Source organism: Agelaius tricolor, unplaced genomic scaffold, assembly GCF_023055355.1.
Source record: "Agelaius tricolor isolate 1412-34295 unplaced genomic scaffold, bAgeTri1.0.p SCAF_6, whole genome shotgun sequence".
In the NCBI taxonomy this organism is placed as follows: Eukaryota; Metazoa; Chordata; class Aves; order Passeriformes; family Icteridae; genus Agelaius; species Agelaius tricolor.
The window spans coordinates 42,836,936-42,854,521 of record NW_027269266.1 but is presented as its reverse complement, the minus strand read 5'-3'; the positions used below and the strand labels follow the sequence as shown (position 1 = coordinate 42,854,521).

Genomic DNA, 17,586 nt, shown 5'->3' with positions numbered 1-17,586 from the left:
TCGGACAGCTTTAAGACTGAATCAGGCTGCTCACAATCAAAGGCACAGGGAGAAGCCAGCCCTCAGTTCCTTGCTTCAGGCTTATTATTACTCTGCTGCAGCAATGATGCAGCTTCAGGATTTAAGAGGGGTAGGATGTGGGAAATGGAACTGGACAAGGGGTCAATTCTCCTGAGCTTGTGTGCTTGCACTGCTAACAAAATTCTGGGGAACAAATGGATCCCTTAATATCAGTCCCAGGTCTGGACAAACTCCAAATAGAGGAGACTTGGCTTTCTGGTTATCCACCTGTAATTATTCACCTTTCTGGTTAACACCTGTAATTTAAATCATATGTTTGCTGTCTTCAAGCTGTATGAACAATTTTTTGGAGTTTGAGATAGTAGAGTCTGGGGTTTTTGCTTGTTTCTTTGGGTTTTATTTGTTTTCTTAATGAACTGACAAATTATTTAAATGGAAGTAGTTTGCAAACACTCCCCCTATCACATTAGAACTCATCTTAAGATGACCAATTAAAAACAGATGTCACTTGGACTGGATTTCACAAAAAGCCCTTTTTGAATTTCTGCTGCTCATTAGCTTTATTCCTTACCAGATTATTTGTAGACACTGCAGAGCAGATTCCCAGGCATATGAGTTATTTCTTATATCAAGAAAACAGAAGTTAAAAAAAAAAAAACCCAGCACAACAAAACAAGTGATTAATTAACATTTCTCAGCTGTTGACAAATCTTGAGGGTTTTTTTCTTAAGAGCACTGTATTTTACAACATTAATGAAGTCTTTGATTGGATGAAAGTGGCCTATTTGAGAAAAAGGTAAAGCCTGTCTAACACCCTGCTTTTTCTTCTTCTTACTTAGGAGACATAAGGAAGATAAAGCTTGCAAGAACACTTCATCTCCCACTCACGATTCACATGATATTGCCAGCCTGGATTAATTAGTTTTGCCCAGCTCTTTTTGAAAATGCATTTGGTAAGCTCGAACACAATTACCTGACTTAAATTCATCTTGTTGGCTTTTGCCTGATTCTTTTCTTCACATAAGTCTTCAGAGATGGCTTTGTTCTTCTTCCACCTTCTTGATCTCTTTTCTAAATCGTAATGTACTCCTTCAGTCTCACTGCTGTCTGAATACTCCAAGCTAGTTGCCTGTGGATTGAAGTTCACATCTAGTTCTCCATGGAAGTGCTTCTTTTCCATTCTGGGCATTTCACTTTGAGTTCTGCTTTGCAACCAGAGAAGTTTGCTAGGTCCTTTAGCTTCCTGGGAAGAGTTTACTGAAGATGTTTCCGAATCAGAGAACAGTGTCTCAGTGTTGGTGTATAAGCCAGAGGAGGGGGAGGTCACTGCCTGGTACTGATCGTTGCCATAAACCCACTCGGTGCCATACTGGGAATTGGAGTAATAGAAGTCGTCTGGCAATTGCCGGGGTCTCCGCCGCAGCTTGTTCAAGGCCACGTTCCAGTCATAGTCATCCTCGCTGTCCGAGCCCATCTCGTCATAGGCAGACACAATGCTGGACTCGTTCTCCAAAGCTTTGAACACCTGACTCTTTGGTTTGGCCAGCATTCGAGGACGAGGCAGGGTGACGTTCTGCAAAGCTACCCAGTTTCCATCGGTGCTTTGGAAAACAGAAGGCGGACCTATGGAAAGGAAATGAGAACAGCTGTGATTACACTGTGAATGGCTGCTTTTACTTGCCACAGATTGAAAGTTTCAACAAAACCAACAAACAAGTGCAAGTGCTGCTGCCACATGAACTCTCCCATATTGAGAGCCAAGCTGCCCTACTACTTGGAAGCCACCACTTTAAGTCATGGTGATGACTAAAATGGGAGAGTACTTGGACCAAAGTTTTTTTCTAAAAGAATGATTAGGAAAGACTGATGGAACATAAGCACACAGGCATGCATAAATCCTGAGTTTTTCAAATGTCTTTCATTCTGGTGTGCGATTCTGGTCCCCCACATTGAAAATGAGAGATGGAAAAAGAATCAGAGAAGAGCAACAGAGGTTGTACCAGGTTCTGAAATGGTGTCCATTCAAGGAATGATTAAGTAAGCCAGAGCTCTGCCATCTGGAGGACAGAAGACTGAGAGAATATAACCTAAAAGAGCTGGGGGAATCTATTCCAACCTAGCTACTAGAGGGCATGAAGTGAAGCTAGTGAAATCAAGGTTTTAAACAAACAAAATAAATAGTGTGATGCAATGGATACCAGACCTATGGAGCTTCTTGCCCAAGGTTGTTGTGGATGCTTGAAATGATCTGTGATAAAACAGAGATGGCTATGAACATGGAGGAGAGATCCACAAAAATTTACTAAATACAGAAATAGCTGAGATAGTAATTAAATTGATAGTTCTAGAGGTTCAGAGCCTACTCAGAAGCAGTATGAAAAATACTTTGTCCTAATCTCTCCTAGACTCTTGCTTATGGCTACTCTACCCCAGACTAAATACCAAATGTGCTGATTCTGACACAAGCACTGCTGCTCTTGTATCCTTCCACGTTTTCAGAGTATGTTTTACAACCCCAACACAAAAACCAAAAAAGTACAAAGTGCTCTTTAATTCTCATAACTCTGAGAATTCTATTTCTTCTAAATTTAGATTTAATTTCCAATCAAAATTGAAAATTCCCTGCATGGGACATATGGATGTGCAATGATTCTGCCTTCTGCAGGACTTGAAAAATATATAATGCCATGGATTTACACAGTAATCTAGCCTACTTAATGATCTTTTCAGACTAAAGGATTCCTCCCTGGATTCAAGTTTGTTATTTTCATAAACCTATAGTAATACTTAAAACAAACCATTAGTTTTCTCATAATGTAAGCTGAACATCACTATTTTCAAATGGACACAGTAATATCTGGGTCTCTTGTAGAATATAATTAGGCATTTTGCAGTAGATGGTTACAAATACTAGGATGAAAGGAAGATTACTTTTTCCCTGGAGCTGTTCATAAAGAACATTACTATGCAGTAAGCTGTGCTTAGTTTAAAAAAAACAAAGTCTGAGGTGCACTACCACCACCAAAACACCCCCACAAAAAACAAAACAAAAATTAAATTGTAATTAAACTTAGGAGCTATGAGAGTTTTATGACAACTTTTGCATTTCTTACTCATTTGAATCCTTTTGGCTTGCTTTCATTTCCTAAGTTTTAAGTCAATTTAGAGAACTTGAGAAAATACAATTCTTACTCCTGCTTAAAAGAAAAGCAAAATGATACTAGTTCTCTTGTAGCACTGACCAAGCAAGGATATAACTGAAGTCAGGTGTGTAAGGAGAACTAATAATTCTTTATAGTAACCCCTGATTTTGGAGAAAAAAAAAACCCAAACAAGCTATCAAGCACAAGAAACTCCTGCTTGTTTACTTTTCCTAACTATACTAACTAATCTAAGTATAGGGTTCTCCTGAGAGAAAGAACTTCCTCTGAGGGAAAGAACTTTCCTTAAAACATTGTTCCTTCAAACAAAGCCAACAGCTCTGCAGGATATAAATCTCCAACAGGAATTGAATTCAGCTGCACCATATTGCACAAAGGTAATGGAGAGCCACAAACTTTTTTTCTCCCCCAAACCATATTCCCTTATTCTATTTAACAACACCACATGAGAATCAGTCTACCAACCTCAATTAACTGAAGAAAGGACAGGATACTAGTTGATTACATCTTAGAGGACAAACAGGGTAGAAAGCAACTGAGACCTCTATATTCAGAAAGCTGACTCAGCTTTATCCCAATTTTATTCTACAATGTCAAGTGCTCCCTTCCCGATTTTCCAAAATGAAATCACTTGAAAGAATGTTTTTTATCCCCACAATTCTTTGGGCATAAGCTATAATTCATTCATGTGAAAAGGAAAAAAAGATTTAAGAAGTTTCATTGTAAGACTATTGATAAAGGCTCTTGAGTCACCTTTTAAACCAATATGAACTGCAACCAAAATGAATTGTGAACTACTTTTTGGCTACATGCCTAAAAAGCCCATTGATGTTACCACACCAAACTCTTCATTGAGATTTCTCTTGTTTTCTGTATCATAATACAAAGCTGCTTAATACTGCATAGGTGAGACCATTTTTTACAGATATTATTAGCACAGTCAGCTATTTACTATTAGCTCAATAGGCACCACACTTTAATCACAAATGTGGTTTTTAGATGAAAGAAGCAGAACAAATCCTCTGCGTAGACTGCCCAAAAAAACCCGGGTCCATTTGTCGTTCTTCTGTGGTTAAGCAATTGTTAAATACTAAATTGCTCAACAGTTGAATGAAATGGGATTCAAGTGGGTGCTTAAATTTTAGGAGCAAATTAACTGCTTTACTGAAAATAGGCCTTCCACTAAAATGCCCAGGAGAAAAACACGTCTGACAGTGGGCTGGTTAAGAAATTCACAGAGTAATGCATACTTGGTTAAGTTAGATTTTAGTGCTACTTTAATATTAATTTCTTTCACGGGGGAGGAGAAGCACTGAAATTGTCTAAATTTCAGTCTCCCCAGTTATCAACTGGCATTACAGATAAACAAAGTGAACACATGGCAGCTCTGGTCCCTGGTCACCATCAAACCCAAACACACACTGTAACTGTTTGTGCCTGCCAGTGCCTAGTGAGGCAGCTGTGGGAGCTACAGCACCAGTGAACTCACCCCACAAAAGAAGTTTTCTGCTTGTGCAGCTTCATGAACCAGTGTGCTACAGGGGTCAGATGGGCTCTACAGCTGCTACAAGAGAAGAAGCAAGAACAGGCAGATTCTGCCATGGGATGACAACACTTGGATACAGGGAATGCTACTGCAATGAGTTCAGCTCTTCCCCTTTGTGCAACTGTAGGGGTAAAAACTAACCAACACTAGGGTGAGGGAGTTGCCTGGTGCTACACTCTTGTGGCCTTGCAAATGCTTCAGCCAGAACAAGAGAGGCAACGGAAATGGGAGCACCCCAAGAGCAGGAGCCACAACTGCAGTAGCACAGAAAGGGTTAGGTTGGAAGGGACCACAGTGGGTCAGCTGGTCCAACCAACCTGCACATGGCACAGGATTGCATCCAGGTTCTTGAATATCTTCAGTGAAGGGGACTCCACAGCATCTCTGGGCAACCTGTTCCAGCACTTGGTCACCTGCACAGTGAAGAAGTTCTTTCTCATATCCAGATGGAACTTTCTGTGCATCAGTTTCTGCCTGTTTTTTCTTGTCCTATTGCTTGGCACCACTGAGCAGAGCCTGGATCCATCCTCTGACACCCTCCCTTCAGATACTTATACACATTGATATCTTCTACACTTACAACCTGTTTTTATGTCATCTAGAAGTAAGCAGGGAATTGCACTCTATCCCAGGGTGCTGATTCAGGAATGGAGCTGACTTGGAAAGCTGCTCATCATCCATCATCCATATTTACATCCATACCTAATGCATGGTGACAGCAGTCACATCCAGGGAAGCTGCTGGTCTGTGGAGTTCCTACACATACAGCTTCCTGAGACAAGTCTGGAAGCACAAGTGAGTAGGGCTGCACAGAATACTGCATTTGTGAATCCATCAGAGTTGAAAATAAAGTCGTAAGGAGAAATTCTAAATGTGAATTATTTTAATGACTGGCTCACCACAAAAGCTCATGAACAGTTACCCTGTGTCATGGACGGGATACAAGGGGCTGCAAACTCCTTCAACTGGAGGACAGGTTACCAATGACAAAGAAAGGCCCTTGAGCTCTTGTGTCTTAGAAGCCCTGAAATGTATCCAAACCAGTTGTCTAAATTTTGCAGCAGTCTAAAATCAACTTCACAAAGACTCAAATTTTGAATACTTTTTTTAAAAGAAAGTTAAGATAAGCAATGACATAGCCCAATGAAATTGTGACATGGCAACATCGAATATACATTTTACATGTGACCTCTGAAAGCACAAAGGTCAGCAGAAATGCCCTAGAGAAGGTCCTTGCTTTAAGTTGTATTTATTCCACACATGAGTGAGAACCAAAAAAAGAATCTTATTCGTACTAGAAATATTTACTTGTTTCATTTAGCCTGTCTACACTCTTCCAGCTGGGTAAAGCAGAGTGCTTGCGTTCCTTCTGCTTCCTGGACTGTCCCTTTTGCTGCCTCCCAAGAGCCTCGGCCACAGATGATGCAGGGTCTTGTCCTTTATTGGCCATATCTTCACTAGCCAGGGAGAATGCAGACTGAGACCTCTGTGGGATTAAAAATCAGAGAGTGAAATTTAAAAACAGAAGAAGTTAATTGTTCAGCTCTTTACCATAATTAGTATTCAGTTACCCATGGAAGTGTGGGATCTGCTAACATCACAAATGGGATTTAATGTATTCAAAAGAATTCAGCATTAAATTGCTTATTTATGTGCATTTCTGATGCTATGCAAAGAGGCAGGAAATCGTTTATACTACCATGGACCAGATGGAGAGAAATAATTAAGGTGAAGTTGTTGGGAATGTGCTTGGTGAGGACTGATATCGAACTGCTTTGACTCAAGTTAGCCAGAAAGAGATCCCATTGTGGTGAGACATGATGATCTATTGTTGGCTCAACAGGCCATCTGGTGTAACAATTTGCAGAAGTTAAAAACTGAAAAAAAAGCAAACAAACAGCCTGTTCCCCAGAAAGAGATATGTAACTCAACTGATTTTAATGCAGAATTCTGTTTGCTAGGACATACATACATAACACCCAATATGCTGAGCAGTTTTATTCTGTCTTACTAATGAAGTCAACTTAGCCTACAATTGCACATCTGTTTAGTTCTAGGAGGGTCACATTTCAAGGCATAACAAGATAAAATATTGTTGTAATTGTTAATCAGCCTGACTGCTACTGAGGGGGAAGGGACATGCCTTCAGTACCACATAAACAGATCAGACATTTTAGTTTTGACCTAGGCACAGAGAAGTCAGACAGTTACAGAAGACACATTTAAATTTGTCCCGTTTTGAAAAGCTTTTAGTCCTGTCAGTGTCCTGCTGATTTCAGCAGAACTCACACTTGCATATCAAATCACAGATGTATAGTGGTAGAAACAAAGCTCTCAGAGCTCAAGTCAAGTTGCCTTCCCAGCAGAGTCAGTAGAAGACCATATATGCCAGGTTTTCAAGTGGCTCAGCTGCTTTGCACAGGTCAAGTTGGCACTCTCAAATCCTTGTACATTTTTAGTGATCAAATTACAAATAATTAACTTAATCTGCTAGTCCCAAAAGGGCAAGTCTTTGCCTGTATCAGAGGTCTGGTTTGCACTGGTGCAGGTGAGGTAAAGGAGAACTTGCCTTTCAGCTATTTTCAAGTCCCTTAAATTCCCAGGACAGCATAAGCATTGCTGGGAGTCCTGCTGGCTTGAAAGCCACACTTATACCACTTTCTGGCTGCACCTCCTCTCCTCTGAAATGCTCCTCTGTGGGACCCATGTACCATGCCAGAAGATTTAATTAACTGCAAATCTTCCTGTATCCTTGGCTCAGCAGTAAAAGGAAACTCAATTAAGCACAGGGGTTTAGTTTGGCTTCTGAATTGATGAAGAACAGCCAAGATTACTGCACTAGATATTTTTTATATTTTCTATAACTACCACTTTGTTAATCTTGTCCATACAAAGACATAGATCCTAATATGATGCACTGGACAAATTTAGTGATATAAACTATTCACAACAAGTTTGAAGTAATTTTACTATAGGGAATCTTTCAGGTGCATCACTTTTCCAAGTCAGCCATATTCAAGTGTGTATTTAGTCTGTTCCAAACCTTGAACTAGATCTTTCACTGATCAAGATCATCTGAATCCTTCTTAACCACGAAAAAGTAATAAAATTAAATAAAATAATTTAATGCAATGCATACAGGTACATAAATTGTTTCACTATAGGGAATTTGCTCATGAACTTTGATTTCATCCTGGCAGTATATGTGGACAATATAAACAATTCTGCCACAAATTTGCCACCTGAACTCTGCTGAGTGTTAACTGTGCTGTGGTTCACTTCATTCATTGTAAAGCTAGAACCACCAAACTTGCCACCCTTTCAATAAATTAGTTCTGGTGTCTGCTGCATCTTTTGAAATCTTTGTGTTAAAGTTGTTATGTACTGGAAGCAGCCAGTTGTTGTGGCTGTCCATGAATATTCTCTCAGGGCGCATTCTTCTTCCATGTGCATATAGCAAACAAGAGAGATAAGAGATGCTGAAGACCCAGAAGAAGAAATAGCCTACAGTTCAATCAGTAGTATCTATTTTCCCTTATTACTCAAAGAACTGGATCTTTAAGAAGAAGAATACCAGGAAGAACTTTAGTCTGTAAAACGATAACTGAGACTCCAGTAATGAGAGCTATCTTTATGTTTGACAGCTTTCCTGTTTTGTTTAAATGGCAGCTTCTTGTGTGCCTTCTCACCATTTCATAAACATCGCAGCAAAGTGATGCAATCACAGTGATGGCAGCATCTGCTCTTTGCTCTCAACTCACCTAAGACCTGCCAGCAGCTTAACCCTGACAAGGCAGAACTTGGCAGAGGCTGCAAAACCTCCTGAAGTAGCTGGGCACTCCCGCTCCCAGGCCAATGCTTTGGCAGCAAAGCTGTGGCCAGCAGTGCCTGAGCAATTTAAAGCCAGCTCAGGTGCATCGACACTATCGGGCAGATAAGCCTTCAGAGGGACAAGGAGAGACACAACAGCTTGAAGGATTTAAAAAGGAGAAGATGAACAGCCTGAAGGATGAAAGGAACTGAAAAACAAGGAAGCAGAGAAAAGAAAGTGGACACAGTCCCATGTGGTGTAGTAGCCTAGGATCTGAAATAAACTCAACCAAACAAGCTTATCTAGTGAAAAGCTGATTTTTTAAAGTTGTGTGCTAAACCTTTTGGGTCAGATCAGAGGAAGGTTGCTCTCCACAGTTTGCAAGGTCTCTGTGGAGCAGGAAGTTGGTATTAGGCAGGAACTACTGCTAAGAAATTTTCCCAGGAAATCCAGTTGAATATAGCAAGTAGTAAGGCTTGTGGTGCCTCCAAAGCTTAGCTTGAGGCCATCCTCATTATTTTTCTACACTTTGTGTGAATTTTTGATAAAATCTGTCTTGGACTGCTCTGCTAGATGTACTACCTCTTCTCACTGAGGATGGTTCAATGTCACAGAAGGCTCAAGGAGAGAAAAGTAATGGCATGATAAAATAGCTTGGCTGCACCCCTACATTTAGACCCTGAAAAAGGGAGATGCTATTGAACTTGCACTCTTCACTACTACATTTGCAGGTCTCTGTAGTTCTTGTATCTGGAGAGACTGAAATGATCAAGGAGTACCGATGTTCTGATAAACTCCAATTCCAACAAAGAATACATAAAAGTGGAAGATTAGGTTATTTCTTGTTCTGAAATTTAGTTTCAGGTAGGGCTGGAGGGAGAGATAATAGAATTGTTTTACTCAGACAAGCAGGGGTGGAAAGAAAGCATAAACATTAATCTCTGAGCAGTTCAAATCACTGGTAGTACTGATAATGACACAAAAAAGGAGTGTCAACAGCCAAGCTTGGTGTAGGAACAGGACAGAAGCACATCCTGGCATGAGAACAAACCAGTCTAAATTGACTGTATTTTTCAGAGCACAAAAGCAAATGCTTGTGTACAAGTTAATCTCCAATCAATTAGCAGCCCGAGTCATGACTCTATCTGAAATGCAAACGACCTCAAGACCTCTTTTTATTGTTTTTGCAAATCAAGAGCAAACTAGAAAGATAGTTATTTGGTGTGAGGCAACACAGCAAAAGCCCTCATCCTGGCTGGCATGATGAGGGCTTGCATCAACTTAAACTCAGCCAGCACCACTAACTCCCCAGCCCTACAGCTGCAGCATGGGCTACATCCTCCTTCCCTGTGGCTGACTTCACTGCTGCACTGACCTGTGCAGGCAGCCGAAGCACACATTACTGTGCTGCATCAGTGCCTCTCTTCTTCACAGAGGTAACAGCTCATCTGTAGAACCACAGGGGATGTCTTTCCCTTGGGGACATTTGTAGAGGAAGCAAAACACTGAACATAAGGGAACAGGCTTGAGAAGCCTGCCTGGGGGCTGATGCTCCATGTGGTTTCCCTGTGAATGGATGCACGGAGGTACTGGAGGTAAGGCTGGCTACCCTGATAGGCACTTAGATCAGTTTGGTTTGGAACAAGGGATTTTTACTGACCAAATGAAGGAACTATGTCCCTCAAGCTTTATCAACTGCCTACATGCTTGGACTGCATCAAGATCTCAGGGCAGAAGAACTGAAAGTGTCCAAAAAAATACAGGAGTCTAGATACAATTTTCAAAATAAGGCAGGAATGTAGGAACTTTGGTTTTGATTTATAAAGACATGAGATGTCAAGAAAGGAGCTAAAGATACTTAGTGTATTTCCTAGCCAGAAGTTCTGCTTCCTCAGCAAACAAAAACCCCAACCCATCCACCAAGTGCTATTTTAGGGGTATTTATGTGTTATAAATGACAAGGCTGCCCTGTATATTTGCAGTTGGACGCTGCAGCAAATTGGTGCATCAGCAGATGGCACTGCAGCCCTGCAGATCATCTGATCATTTGCTGTGCTCTGCACACACCCCACAGAGGCAGATGCTGCACGCTGGAGTGCTGGGCAGTGCAGCATAGCTCACAAAATACAGCTGGGGTATTGACATGCATTTATAGACACTTGAGTTAGATGAGTTCCCCACCAAATCCTGCCTAGTGGCACCTCCTGTGACATGTTTGTTTCAATTACAGACACATTACTATCCTTTATTTTTTTTAATTCCTCTTCATGGATTTCTGTTGCATAGTTTAAAATGTCTGGATGGAGAGAACTCAGCCTTCATTTTTCACTGAACTAGAACTAAAAGGAATCATCTTATTCATTGATGGCATTCAATAAAAAAAATTTAAAAAGACAAAGTGGTTTGTGAAGATTAAAGAAGGAAGGAGTGAATAAAAATAATCCCATCTTCCATTACTTAATAAATATAAATATTCCATTTTCTATCAGTAACAATTTATGAGCTCACTCTTCTGAACACAGAATAAATTAAAGAAAAGCAAGTAACCAAAAGCAAGAACAACTTTATAAACCATTATAAAGAATATTGAGTCTAATGTTGATAATCTATAGATTCTTTACCTTGAACATCTGCCTTATATGTATGCATATTGTTTAGAGAGATAACATGAAGATTTTGCAATAAAAGATGACGAAGTTTGGGTTTTCACCAAAAGATGAAAAAGAATTCCTCTTTCTCCTAAAGAAAAGCCAAAATGGTAATTCAAAATAGGTCACAAAAGCATCTGATGGGACTTTAGAACTGGATCATGAATGTTTTTCCCCCACTTCCCGCCTATTTCACCTTGTTTCCACTCTTGCATTATGCTTCAGTCTGGTAGAACTAGTGAAACAGTAATTTGTTCTGCAATTATTTGGAATAGGTCAAAGACTCTCCCAGGGCCAGGAGGGACTGGGAACCCCGGGTGCCATAGGGCAGCTGCGGGGTCACCACAGTAGGAGCCCTTGCAGGCACAGGGACCTCAACACCCATGCTGAGGGCAGGTACTCTGAATCTGTGCTGTGCAGGCTCTGACCTGAGTGGCAGCTGCTAAGCTGGGCTTTGAGGACTACCTTGTTCATTCAGGGAATCAACCTAGAACTGATACATAAACTCAAATGACTTAAATGCAACCTTATTGATCCCCTCGGCTCCCTTGCAAATCTGCAGCTATGCCTGCCAGTGGTGCAGCAAATCCCCCTCTCGGCTGTGCTCTGTGAATATAATCAATGCACAGAAGGAACCAGTAGGTCTGGTAGCAAATACAGTAGCAATCCCTAAGCATTAACAGCTTAAGCATCCTTTGGTAAGAAAACTCCCACACCAGGAAGGAGACAGTATGAGCTTGCAAATGATGCCACTCTGCCACAGCCTATTTATCCTGGAAGTGATTTTTGCTCTGCTCAAATGTATGCAGTCCAGACATCTAGCAGTGGGAGTGAAATACCAAGGGTTTGGAGCATCTGTTCCTTAGTTAATCTTGTACGTGGAAAAGGATCTGTTAACAACCTTCTAAAAAAGGGCAAGAACAGGCAGATTTTCACACTCAATTGAAAGAAAATTCTCTCCTAACCACCCCTTGTGGATCTCCCATCCATCGGGGCAAACCCTTGAACAGCAGGTTGGGAGAAAGCAAAGATGACTGGTCCGTCTCCTGCAAAAGGCTTAGAACATATGTCCTTCAAGGGTCTGCCCAAGCTGGCTTTCTGTTCACTACTGACAGACATATTCTGGTTGCAATTGATTGTTTCCATCCTTCTACTGGCCTCTTAGACATCTGATTCCCTTAAAAGCATTGTTCCTTTAAAAAGACTACAAAAATAATGATTAGCTTATCAGGAATGGGTCTGTCAGCAGAACGAATGCACAGCTGTGTAGTAATATGTAGAGCCACATTTGGGTGCACATTTATTTTGGGTCAGTTCAGATTAGCTGACCTTGATTAACCAGATGGAGAGGAGGGTTGTAAGGGAGAGAGACAAGAGGTTATTCCTCAACAAATGCTGGTGGGCATGCCAGTAGCTCTACACCATCACCTACCAAGTAAAAAAAAAGGAAAAAAAAAGGTTGCCCACATATGAAAGTGCTACTGCTTTGTTTGCAAGGAATTTGTAAGCTAGTAATTATGGATATTTCATATTGATCTCAGAATATGAGTATAAACATTCCTTTATTGTACTTCTGAGGTTAAAAATTTAGGGAAGTGCTAGGAGCGTAAAATACCATAGTTTGATCGATGTAATGAATTTATGTGAGCAAGTCTATAGAAGTGGAACAGAGGCTACATATACCAATGCAACTGTAATCCATGCAATGCCTTTACAAGGTACCCTTATTCATTTAGCCATTACTGCTCCTCACACGTTCACCCAGAGCCCATTCTTTTTCCCTTCTCCCAAACTTTGACTGTTGTATGACATGTCCTGAAAAAACCTAAACAAATGAAACTAAGAACAAACAGGAAAAACACTTCCCAGTTTGAAGACACTGAGAGCTCAGTTAGGATCCAGTGGTGACAGTATTGCCATTTTACTTGCAGAAGAGAAACAGGAACAGCAAAAGCCAGATCCCTGCTTCTGGTGTAGGACAGGACGATTTTGCTTTGCTACAAGCACATCTCTCTGGAAGAGTGCTTGTATATAAGAGGGTAGGGGGAGGAGGTGAGTTAGCACCCATGTTTCAGGTCTAACTGCAGCCTTACATATAAACACACCTCTTTTTCAAGTGGATACTCTTCAGTAAACACATTATTCTTTTTTTATCCATCTCTAGGTGTCTCAGTTCCCTGCACAACCTTTCATGTCCTGTTCTGACCCTCATCTACAAAGCTGCGCTCAGCACAGCACTCGCCCATCAGAGAGAATCACTGTATGTCCTACTCAAACACCAGAGGGAGCCTTAAGTGTTCTGTGTTTATTTACTTCTTCCTCTGGCAATATACATCCTGATTTCATCTAAAAACAAAGTAAGGTTTGTCAGGCAGCCCAGCTCTGAGCATCACAGGTTTTAAGTTAGACCTGAAAATTCTGCGAAACCCAGGAATGTATTATGATAGCATCTTTAAAACAAAATGAAGCTGAAAGAACAACATATGAGCTTAATTATTTGGAAAATTACATTATACAATTACCACCCTTCTCTGTCCTTTCTCCTATTCTCTTTCATGCCTTAAAACCTATCTTGGTTGGCTGACAGTAAGTGCAATGCAGCTGAATGTAGGCCTGCATGGGCTCGATCATGTACCTAGCATCCAAAACTGTCTTGGAAGTTTGTCAAGTGCATGGATAGCACTGTGAAACCAGAAATCAGCAATCTTATGCTAGAGATACATCTCAAGAAGAATTACAAACTCAAGCTACACAGACAACTTAAAAAGACAACAATCCTGTAGTGTTTAGCCTTGCACTGATTATTTAGCCACCTGAGCCTTAAAATCTGGCACTAGTTGCTGAGTCAAAATCTCAGACTAGTTGTATCCTATCATTCTGCAGCATTGGAAAGAGGGAAATCAACCAGATTACCATGGACAGAGCCTTCTTAATCTGAAATCGAGACTGTTTTTGCAGTGAGATTACAATGTTAGAGTGCCACCTGTGGAGTCAGCAGATGCCAGTATTATCTGAAACCCGGAAAGTAGTTAGAGAAAGTTTGATCTTCAAATAATAAATATTAATGAAAAAGACACATTATTTTTAGAACATCAAATGCTTTTCCATCTCAGAATTCACTGTTCTTTCCCATTCTGTGCAAAGAAGATTGTGCTGCAGTTGGCTTCTTTCAAAGGAAACAATACAGCAAATAACCCAAAGTCCAGCTGATGCACTTCTGGATAAATGCACACCTGCCTCACTGGAAGTAGGTCCCAGCAATACACACCATGCAACCTTCTGATGCCAGCTCCTGTATAAAAGTTAAAAGCTCCACCTTCCCTCTGACATGACACATTTATTTATTAGACATAAATATGATGTTTCTGATGCAGTCATTGACAGGTAGGAACTGATGTCAGCTGGTACTTACAGTGCCATGTCTCACACATCTGAAATCCCTCTCCCACTATGCTGCATGACTGCTAAACAGAATTCCTCCTCAAAAAGGTTTCCTTCAAGCACTTTTGTTTGAGACAAACCTTAAAAGGTACAGAGCACCTGCAAAACTCCAGGGATTTCCAAAGCAGTGCTAAACCTCAAGCTTCTGGAACCTTCCTTTTCTTTAAAACAAATCAAATTGAGGAAAAAAAAAGGAAGAAAAAATAAACAATTTACAGTACACTGTGGACCTTAAAATTAGCTTAACCAGTATACTTCTGCTTCCCCTGAGATGCATCATAATGTGTATTTAATGAAATCCTCCTTTTCCCTACATCCCTAGCTGTTTTATATACTATAAATTATGGATGAGCTTCTGTTTATATATGCAATCTTTATGCTGTAAAATAAAGACCACTAATACAGCACTTAAAACACACCAGGGTGCCTTCACTCCATCAATGTTTAAATGGGATACAATTTGCCAACTGGTCCATTGCTCTCTGGCTGGCAGTGATGCATGGCAGGCGAACTGGACTGAGAGAACAGAGAAGCATCCACCCATTGCTCTGCACTCCTCCCATCCCAACACAGCACAGCCTTTGCTTATTGGTAATGAGAAACAGATGGTGCCATCCATCTCTTTTTATGAGATGAGGAAATAAAATATTCAGCCCTGTTTCACTATTTTTAGCCTGGGCGAAGTTTCTCAAAGAAATCGAAGATGGAAAAAAAGGAGAAGAGAATGTCTATAGCTACTAGCACACCACAGTACTGCAGCTGAACAATTAATACTATAGTTTGGAAGGGGAAAGTGAGGAAATTTAACTTATTTAATCACTTTTTCAAAGCAAGTGATTTTGGATGAGCAGGGAGGTAATGCAGAGCTTTCAGAGACTACTGGAAGTTTCTGGCTAATATGAATGAGCTGTATACAAATAACTGTGATAAAAAGAAAAAATTCTTGGCAGGTGAAACCACAAGGTGATATCTGTGTTTATTACAGCACTCCCCAACTCTGTAAGAAGTGACTTTGGTAATAAAAAGCAATGCAACAATAAACATGGGTTTCTAAAGGCCAGTGTTACAGCATGCAATTGTTGTGTGTTTTATATTATTTTCATTGCGCTAGCAAAAGCACATCTATTATCTTCTGCACAGAAGACAAAAACAAATTCCTCTAAGATAAATTTTCAGTTTTAAATTATGAAATTCTGACTGCCTTAAGATTTGCAATCCTTACCTCCCTTTCCCCTGCATGCCTGTCTTTCTGTTAATCTGCCTTTGCTAATTTGTTAGCCTCTATACCCAAGAAATACTTGAATAGGGGAAGTTCTAGTTAAATAACCTTTATTGGGAAACAGGTTCCCATACCTAACTCTGTCACAGTAATAGTCTCCTCGGATAGCTTTGACAGAAAAAAAATGAAAACTTGTTTTTCTTCTTCCTTCCCTTTGGATTGTTGTGTCTACTGTGTCTGTCCACAAAAACCTTGGTTACACTAGGAACACCTGTGCTAATAAATCTGTTGCAGCAGAACTCTTGTTAGTTGTGGTGTGTACTAATATTAAAAGGTTTTATCATTACAGGCAGATCTCTGCCTAAACTAAACTGATCACACAGAGATCAATATTAGGATGTGTATACAGAAATCAAGAGTTTGGGGTTTTTTTGTCAACTTAATGTCATCAGTTAGGAACTAAGAAAATTTCACTTATTGTAGTGGAATCCAAGAAGATTTGCTGTTACAGACTTGGACTCAGTAGTTCCTGGGAGGCAGTAGGGAGCTTTGCCTGGAATGGGCAAAGGGCCTCTTTGCCAGCTTCTGTTGGGTTTCGTTAAGGAAAGAAAAAAAACTGCAATTCTTTTGGCAGAAAAGATAACTTTGTCACATAATATACAGAAGTGAAAGTGATGTGGTTTAGTCCTGCAAATCTACTGACAGATGCATGCTTCCCATTTGTCACTGAATGAAAACAAAGTGGAACGGGAAGCAAGTGCAGAAAAGGAATTTGAGTTGTTTCAGCACTGTTGATGCGAATCAAGCAGGCTGTAAGTGCTCTACATTCACTCTGCACAAATTGCCTTTCAGTAGACTTTCCAGTGACTTTAATTGTGCTATCTAACAGCCTAACACAAGTGCAACTATCTTAGCTGTGGGAATGACAGGATGACACTTCCTTTATAAGAGTGTCTGGTCATACTAATAAAAATCTCCTCTATTCAGAGCAAAGCAAAAACAAACATATACACACTTCAAAGGAGAAAAGAAAAAGATAACACAACCCTAGCAAAGTAAAAGGCAGAAACTAAATTTATGGGAGAGATGAAACAAGTCACAGCAGATGGCCAAATTCATTCGTGTTCCTTACAACACTCTGGGAAGACAGTTGGAACAAATGGTGAAAAATGTGGCAAAAGACTCTGTACAAAGAGGTGGAGTGTCCTTATAAAATACTGTACACATCTGGATCTCTAGTACTGACTGATGGCTACAGAGGTTTTGAAGTTGTTTGCACCTTAGTGTGACATTTCTGCTTCTCCAGTATTTTCACAAAGTCTACTATTACTCAAACCAATGAGCCTCCCTCTGGCAAAAACATCAGGAATAAATTGTTACTTCAGAAATTTCAAAATGTATTGAGTTCAAAGTTAAGTTTCCAAATGCAGAACAGGCTTCTGGTATAATGACTGAGGGTTTGAACAGCATATTTCTCTGAGTTCTGTCCTTAGGAAATAAACCTCATTTGAGACAGACACAAAATTAGCTCTCTCTCTCCTGGCCTTTATATTCCACAAACAACTCATCTAGGAGGGACAGAGCAAAGCACTTAAATTGTGCTCACCCTAACTTGCGATCACTTAGTAACAGTGGGACATTACAGGCAGTACCCCTTCATTTTGCAAATAGTTAGAAGACTAGGATGCAAGTCTGTATCTCAGCAACTCTGGCCCACAGTCAATATTCTGGCATAAATC

General features: G+C 40.3%; 1 protein-coding gene across 6 annotated transcripts in view; it reads right to left on the bottom strand.

Moving 5' to 3' along the window:
- MYRIP (myosin VIIA and Rab interacting protein) overlaps positions 1-17,586 on the bottom strand; it is a 207,890-nt gene that overhangs the window by 31,460 nt on the left and 158,844 nt on the right. For 5 of the 6 annotated variants that reach the window (XM_071429563.1, XM_071429568.1, XM_071429565.1 and 2 more), the window contains exons 9-10: positions 6,037-6,214; positions 995-1,644 (exon numbers count right to left, since the gene is read on the bottom strand). In XM_071429563.1, coding sequence (XP_071285664.1) covers positions 995-1,644; positions 6,037-6,214 — 828 coding nt within the window. Of the gene's footprint in view, positions 1-994; positions 1,645-5,045; positions 5,142-6,036; positions 6,215-17,586 lie in introns of all 6 variants that reach the window. The other variant, XM_071429569.1, reaches the window with a different exon arrangement.